The 9,025-nt window shown below is 39.7% G+C and overlaps 1 protein-coding gene across 2 annotated transcripts in view; it reads right to left on the bottom strand.

Annotated features, from left to right (window-relative positions):
* The window catches only part of LOC137288065 (protein O-mannosyl-transferase TMTC2-like), a 214,831-nt gene that overhangs the window by 114,986 nt on the left and 90,820 nt on the right, over nt 1-9,025 (bottom strand). For both annotated transcript variants that reach the window (XM_067820442.1, XM_067820443.1), the window contains one exon: nt 1,388-1,473. In XM_067820442.1, coding sequence (XP_067676543.1) covers nt 1,388-1,473 — 86 coding nt within the window. The remainder of the gene's footprint in view (nt 1-1,387; nt 1,474-9,025) is intronic.

Here is a 9,025-nt window from a genome sequence, read left to right on the forward strand (position 1 = left end):
CTTCATTCACTTTTACAAATACCAACTGCCTTACATCTTCAACATCTATGTTTCTTTGAACTTCCAACTTCCACCCTCTCAAATATTTCCAAAAAGCATACTCAGTAGGTATGAATTGTAATTGTATAGGGGCTTGTTCCCTTAGTAATTCAATGAGCTCAGACTTCCTCATATGAGAGTAATTTCGCAATCCCCTTTCACTCGCTTGTAATTTTAATTCACATATCGTAGGCATATTGCAGGATTCATACCTCATGTAAATCATTTCTCTAATAGGTTGTCAGCTGATGCGAGACCACGCACTGCTTTGACTCAGTTCTCCATTTAGACATTCGCGTAGTAAAGGTAATAGCCCCACAGTGAGCTTGTGTGAATGGGAGATGGGTTGTGTCATTTTGGGTTTAGTGTTTTGAGTGGGGGTCTAGATCTTTGCTATTGATATTAATTAGTAGTTTAATTAATGGTGGTCCAAAACCACCATTAATTATACTACTGTCTGTGACAAATGTCAGTTGTAAAATGATATCAAACCACATGATCCAAGTTAAGTATTGTATGTCTGTCTCATCCCTGCTGATTTCATAAGTGAATACCAAATACTGAAATTATATCTAAAGTATATCTTCGGTTGGCTAGTAAGTAAATGCTGTCTGGGGCAAAGGAACATAGAACCTAGTGTTGACTGGAGGTGTTGTATGCATTTTGGCTTTCAAGAAATCATGCACCCTGTTTACAGCAACTTATGTTGAAATTTCACTGACTTTTTACTTGACAAAACTTCACCTGCTGATCACCAAAAGGGCTTGGCAGCGACATCTTATTAGGAAAGGCTTTTTCATTAATGATCTTCAGTCAACTTAATAGTTCAACTCCAGTTAAATTTAGTTCGTGTCAATGCATGTCATTGTAAATGTAAGAATCTTTTAACTCACACTATTACTACAATACAAGTTACATAAACACAATAATCTTTGCTTCCCACATACATCTGACATGCAACAAATGTCATATTTGGAATTTCACTTTCTCAGTAAAGTACAAATTCTAGTATTTTTTAGTTAAATCCCATCCGAGATTTGAACCTGCACTCTCATAGTCAGGCACCTAATCGCCAACACACAAAGTCAGCTGCCTAACCCACTCAGCCACCACAACCATGGAAGTCGCATCTCAAATGAATGCTCAACTCATGTCTTCCTTACTTTCTTGCAAAAAACCGTCAAAACAACACAATGTAGCCCTATTCATTTACAATGCATTTTTGTTCAAAAAAGAATTGATCAGTTAGAAAGTTGATCATATATGCCATTATTAAGATGTATGTTTTGTATATGGGCCTATGGCCTTTCATACAATAAAGAATTGAAATGAACTGAACTGAACTCACTAGAGAGCTTGGGTCTGTAGTGTATTGCTCGTTGATAACTCTCCAAGGCCTCATGGACACGCTTCTGTTCTTGCAGCAAGATGCCCCTGAAATTCATACATACATACATTTATGCTGACATCTCCATAATATATGTCAGGGTTGACACTGAAGTAAAACTGTACTTTATTGGCTTTAGATGGTTACAGCAGCCATCAGGTAACGTCTTGTTTATACAGCTCACTTTACCAGTGGCAACCTGGTCATTTTTGAAACATCAGCCGATAAGCAAATACATCCAAGTAAGCTATAATCTAGACATTTTAGTGTGAAATCACATACATGGAATAATATGAATATGACTTTCATTCAGCAAAACACAGGTAGACTTCACATAATGTGCTGGATCAATATTTACATTCTCACATTCACACTGATACCGTGTCTGTGATAACTTATCTTTTTGTTCATATTAGTCATATTCAAATGATCTATTTGGGTTTCTTTGAGTAATGAAAGTCGATTAAAATTTGATTAAAATTCATTTTCGACTTCCACGACTTCCTACATTCAAATTGAGGGCATATTCTAATGTATTAGTGAGCCAAGTTACTTACACATATTGATAGAAGTATGTTTGGTGTTTAGGTAAGGATTGAAAATTGTTAGACATTTTGATATTATCAGATATGAATTTCAGCTTCAGTTATGTTTTGTGAAAAGACCCCATGCTGTCATTCTGGTGCGATCATGCAAGTCAAGTCACTGACAAGTGACATCTCGGCTTGCACTTCATCAATCTTCTGACTTGGACACGATGTTGAATGCTAAAATGTATCAATGAAGGATTTATGTCAAAGGTCAAAACCTAGCATGATACGGCCAATAAGTTTCATAATTTAGGCATATGTAGCGATTTCTTGCTTAAAACATTCAGAATAGCATTATTTTACCCAAAACTTTCGTCTAAATTACTTCTAGCAGCTTTTCAAAACACTCTTGGCAAAGGTACAGAGATATTGTTGATTTGAACAATATCTGCCATCGAGCAAATCTACTTGCAAATTATTCATTCAAGTATTTTCCTCTGTTGAGTTGTTCACCAAGCAGAAAGCCATTGATTTTGAGAAATAGACAACCATACATATTATTTTAAAATTCTATTTATAATAAGTTTCTGATTACATAAAATATGAGAAAAATGCAAAGGGATATCATGACAATATCAATGTAAACAAAAAAGGGAAAAAAATTGCCATAGTGTCATAAATGTAAGCTTGCATTCTCACAAAGTTTAATTGTGTACTCTGATACACGTATATAAGTAGACATATAACATGTGCAAGTTCGACTTTTATTCACTAGTACTGTGCTTATGGATTTATAATATTGAACATATATTGACAACAATTCACATGAAAAATGTGCATATGCACCTTGTACATGGATGAAACTACTCATGCTTGTTGTGAGTCTCTGGATTTGCTCCAGGGGCAGCTGCTGCTACTCCTGGTGCAAAGTTGGTGAGAAGCATGGCCGATCTTGTACAGGCTCCAACAATGTGGTCGATGTTGTTATCCATAAATACAGGGCCAGTGGCTAATGGATGGGTATCAAAATGTGGTAAAAGGATAGGACCCAGATGTTGTGGTTGTCACTGATACTTGCATGAACTGTTATAAGTCCAGTTTACAATCATGGGAGAGAAAACTCCAGACCATGACAGATTCACCACCATAAGGAACTGATGCTCTGATGTTCTTAGGCTCATAGGCACCGTTCTTGGTCCTCCACGCTCAATGGTGCCTATCTGTGATGTGCAATCAAAAGTGACTCTCATCTGACCAATGCAACTTGCTCCATGACATTAAATTCCAATGACGTCGGGTAAACATCACTCCAAATAAACTCTCTTGTGAGCATTGGTCAAGGCTGTATACTTGACCATCATTTCTGCCCTCTTCCCATGAGCCTTTATGTAGTTTCTTACACTCCTCTTGCAAAAACGTCTCTTGGGAAGCTATAGGTGCTTCAGGATGCCATTTGTAGTGAAAGTCAGATGTCTGACAAGGCTAGCCAAATCCTGATCCTCAACTTGAGACCTCTTTCGGGGTTGACCTAGCCTTGGTCAGTCCTTAAACTTGCTAGTTTGATGGTGTTTTTGAACAAGTTGACTTCTTCAGTGAGGCGAATGTCAAGCTGTCATCTAATAGTCCTGAATGACATCCTCCATTGAAATACAATGGGAAAGTATTATGGACAATTAATGTGTACAAAGAAGGTAATTCTGAGACTAAACAGTGAACTTATAAATTGGTGTCAGCCCCTGGGTTTTCATGATGTTGAGTAATTTCATGATGAAAGTAACAACTCTATTGAAGAAGTGAACATTGCATGCTATCGACATGATCATTTCACAAGACATGTCAAGGTATTGGAGCTGGAAAACCGGAAATAATTCAGATGTGAGATGCATGATAAAACTCTCATCTTGTGGGTTTCAAAGAGGAAGCAACACTTTTAGTGAGAAGACACTCTTCAAGCAGTTATGGCAGTGACATGCTTAAAGTGAAGGCAAAAGACAGTAGACATTAATGCTACTTTCCAAAAAGGGGAGATGATTGGCAGGGAAATCTTCTTATAGCCTCTAAGAGAATATGATAGTGATGGGTGCATGTGGAACTTGCAAAAGTGCGTTTTCCTCAGTGACTCTGCATGAATAGGCGCTTAACAATGAGGAAGGATCATCAGATCCCATCTTCGTTGCCTTCCATATATTTTTCATGTTGAACCCCTTGCCAAGGAGGAATCCACACTTACAAACATGGATTCTCCTAGTCAAGTCATTTTCCAATGACTCTCACATGTCCTTTAAGTTTGAAACATGTAACAGTCTGAAACAAAACTTGTAAAGGCAGAAGAGGGAGGATCAGTTGATTTTCTTCACGGGCGAGGAATTACTGACATCTAATAGAAGGTTATTCCGAAACATACTAATGAATACAAGTGAGAGTCAACTCAAGAAATCAGTATCAAGGACAAACTATACGTAGAATTCACATGACTAAAATAATCTAGGCCTCAGAGTCTAATGATCCTCACAAATTTAAAGCTATATCCACAATATTAATGCTGCACCCAAGTAGTACAGACAATGGTGGTTTTGGACCAGGTCGTTGTCAAGGGCCCAATTTCAAAATATTTTTTTTATATCAAATTTCAAGTGATCATGAGGTTGGTCAGGAAAAGGCAAAAAATGGTTTGTTGTAATGAAGTGATAATTAATCTAATGAAGTCATTGAGGGTGCTCTAAATCCCATTTTGCTATAGCGTAAACACCTGCAGAGGTGCATGCGAAATTTCATGAAAATCAGTCTAGGATTAGGAAATAATCACATTTTAGTGAGCATGGGATCGGTCTGGTGAACAATCGAACATATTGTCATACTCGTTATATGTTAGCGAGGCCAGAGGTGTTTTCAGCCACATAAAATGCAGCTGTCTGCCTTCCCCTGGGTTGCTTTGCTCTGAGCAAGTGCTGGGATTGTGGCATAGACGCCGGAAGTCAACCCACCATGATGACAGTGGCAGCAGCAGCCTCGATATCCTTCGCACAAACAACAAGCGCCATGTCGATTGCAAAAAGGTGCTGGCAGTTGGTGGGATTGTGGTGGGCTTGTGCTTCATTTGGTTAAAAAATCCTTAGCAGTGATGTACACCCATCCGGCGACGATGCAAGCCCTCAGGTTTTGAACGAGCCACGTGCATTTTTCGACAGCTGGCCCAGAAGCCACAAGACAATGCTGCCCAGGATTTCCAGAAGTGCTTCAGTAGCTTTGCTGGCAAGCTTGGCCCAGGTTCATCCGAGTGATTTCTGATGTTTAATTATCCTCTGGCGTCATCACTGCTACATGGTGGTGGTGGTGGTGAAGGCAGTGGTGTTGGCTGAGCACTACTACCTCCTCCTCCCATCAGGGAAATGACCAAGGTCTATATGATGAAGCCCAATGCCGTGAGTACGCTGGTGATGGTAATCCCTTACTCTCTAAATAGAGTTCAGATCCTGTCGGCCAACGTGGTGTCTTCTTTCAGGATTCGGTACATGGTTTCACGCACACGAATGACTTGAAATCAAAGGGCTTATTGATGCAACCTCTCCTCAAATGCGTCATTTGCTGATCTTGTTGTCTGCTTGTTTCATTTTCGTTTTTGCATACACAATGAGGTCATCGAGTACATTCAGAGGAGCAATGTTATTGACCAGCAATTCGCACGATTTGCATGGCTTTGTCCAGCCATCGCAGTTTACAATGGCTGTAAGGGGTTTCATTCATCGTGGACAATATGTCGTTTCGTCCAACCAATGCTTCCTCTAGGCCTTGCCGCACATCTCGCAAATCATCTCAATCCAACGCGCTTGCCATGGCACCAAGTTCGGTTCATGTGGTGGTCTTCACGTAAAAATGTTGGTAGTAATCTTGAAAATTCAATTCTTCTTGGAAAAATCAATGCTGTGAAGTCTGGCCAGTGACGACAAAGCAACATGAGGAGCAGATTTCAGTCCGAACTGTGCATTCAACTTGGCATAGTCTCCATACATGGGTTTGACATAATTTTTATCTCGCATCAATGCTTCATTGTCATCTCTAAAATTCAGTGCTTACAGCACTGTCCATGAAAGAGGTGTCTGATGACGCTCTGGCGTCATCTATTTTTTTTTTGAAAATGTGTTATATTTTCAGTGTGTAAATAACAAAGTGTCGCAATGCAGATGTAAGCTCAATATTTCTGAAAACTGAGTGAGGCTCTCAGCGTCAAAGCCGTGTGTCAGTCGGTGACCATCACTCACTCACTCAAGCACAATCAATCAAAGGATGAGCGAGAGTGACGCTATCATCCCCAGCACAGTTCGACTGGCGTTCAACATCCCTTTGATTTTCGATGGCAAGCCCCACCGTCCTGAAAACCACCATCAAAATCACGAGGTTATGAGGGGCTGTTCATCGAAAACAATGTATTATTGTTACACAGATCTCTGGAGTGCAGAGAAAGAACGCTCGTGCAACATGTACCAGGGCATCTGTTTGCTCAACAGTGACACGACTTGGTTGTGTTTTGGGTATCGTTGCTTGCAAGATCAGCTCGCCAAGATCATGGTGCCCAACAAGAATACAACCTCACTTTCAAAGTACGGCAAGGTTGTTCACACCCCGAACAGAGGTACCGGCAGCTACGCCGAGGAGTTCTTGAGTTGGAGAACTGCTGGAGTTCAACATGGTCACGAGGTCCGAGCTGGCCTGGCAGATTTACCACCTATACTAGGGAAAGCTGTCCATCCTGTACGACTGAGTCCTGCAGCACTGGACCATCATGAAGGACAAGAGCAACATGCCGTGGGACGTCATTCTGAACATGCCAGCGTGATTGATGAAAGGCACCTCGATTGTTCCTTGAAAGCATCTTGATTACTGATCGGACTATGAACTTTTTGAAAGAAACAGTGAAGAGTCATCAAAAGATGACATATCCCCCTGGCCCTCAAATATTTGAAAGGACAAATCATCTGACAGTTACTTGATGCTTTTTCAGAGTAAATCTGAATCGTTTCCAGGGAAATCATGAAAAATATAAAAGCCATATATTTGTGAACAGCAAAAAGCACCACTACAAGATCTGTCTCATATATCTGCCAAGATCTGTTGAAGGACAGGAAATGGTTTTCGAGTTGTGCTCCGGAAACGAAGCCTAGCCCTAACTTTTGCGACTAAGTCTGAATTGTTTCCGTGGAAACTAGAAAAATAAAAATGCCCAAACTTTGAAAATAGCAAAAGGCACCACTTTGCGGTCTGCTGAAAGATATTAAAAAGTTTTCGAGTTGTGCACTGGAAATGAAGCCCATCCCTCCCTATTGAGACCAAGTCAGAATAGTTGCCATGGAAAATGGAAAAATGATAAATCACTAAAGTCTGTAATTATCAAAAGGCACCACTTTGGGGTCTGCCGCACATATCTGCCAAGTTTGGCAGAAAGATATTAAGAAGTTTTGAACTCCAGAAATGAAACAACAACTTTTGAGACAAAGTCCAAAATGTTTCCATAGAAACCGAGAAATAAGAAACCACAAAAACCTGCAAGTACCAAAAGGCACCACTTTAGGTTCTGACTGGTATATTTTTCAGAAAAATATTGCACAGGTTTTGAGTTGTGCTCCGGAAACAAAGCCATTAGACTAAGACCAAAATGTTCCATGGAAAAACAAAAAAACTAAAAATGCCAAAAGTCTGTAAATAGCAAAAGGCACAACCATAGGTTGAGATTATTATATCTATCAATTTTGGTCTAAAAATATTGAACATTTTTTGAGTTATGCTCGAGAAAAAAATGATTACAGACAGGCAGACAGACAGACGAGGGGATAAGAATGCTAAAATTAAAATATTTGTAACTAGCAAAAGGCACCACTCTGGAGACTAGCTCACATATGTTCCAAGTTTTGCAGAAAGATATTGAAAAGTTTTTAAGTTGTGCTCTGAAATGATGCCCATCCCTCCGTTTTGAGACCAAGTTCCAATTGTTTCCACGGAAAGTGGGAAAATGATAAATGACTAAAACTGCAAACAGTGAGTGAGTGAGTGAGTTTAGTTTTATGCCGCAATCAGCAATACTCCATCTACATGGCAGCGGTCTGTAAATAACTGAGTCCAGACAATCCAGTGTTCAACAACATGAGCATCGAGAATTGGGAACCAATGACATGTCTCAACCAAGTCAGTGAGCCTGACCACCCGATCCTACGACAAACACAGTCGCCTTTTGTGGCAAGCATGGGTTGCTGAAGGCCTATTCTATCCCTGGACCTTCACAGGTCAAAACTGCAAATAGTAAAAAGCACCACTACAGTGTCTGCCAGACACATCTACCAAGTTTTGCTGACAGATATTAAGAAGTTTTCGAGTTGTGCTCCGGAAATGAATTACACCTCTCACACTTTGAGACCAAGTCAGAAATATTTCCATGGAAACCGAGAAAATAATAAATCACACAAACTTGTAAATGGCAAAAGGCACCAGTCTAGGGTCTGCCACACATATATCTACCAAGTTTTGAAGAAAAATACAGAACAGTTTTTGAGTTGTACTAGGGAAACGAACACCATCGCTAACATTGCACAGACTAAGCTTGAAAAGTTTCCATGGAAACCGAGAAAATAATAATTTACAATACCCTGTAAATAGCAACAGGCACCACTTTAGTGCCACACATATCTACCAAGTTTGCTGACAGATTATTAAGAAGTTTTTGAGCTCTGCTCCGTAAACAAATTACACCTCTCACTTTTGAGACCTAGTCCAACATGTTTCCATGGAAACCGAGAAAATAATAAATCACACAAACCTGTAAATAGCAAAAGGCAAAAAATTTCATGAAAATATTTTTTTAGGCAGTAGAAAGTTATTAATCCAACCTATTCATGGGGTTGCTAATATATAACAGCGAAACATACTTCGCACACCAACAAACTACTAGATTTCACTTCGCACTGCAAAGTAATTTCCATTCATTATTGCAACAATGCTCACTGTCCAAGAACTGAAAAAGATTGCCAAAAAACACAGAGTGATCAGTTTCTCTCGTTTAAGGAAACCTCAGCTGTTGAAG

This window comes from Haliotis asinina, chromosome 6 (genome assembly GCF_037392515.1).
Source record: "Haliotis asinina isolate JCU_RB_2024 chromosome 6, JCU_Hal_asi_v2, whole genome shotgun sequence".
NCBI lineage: Eukaryota > Metazoa > Mollusca > Gastropoda > Lepetellida > Haliotidae > Haliotis > Haliotis asinina.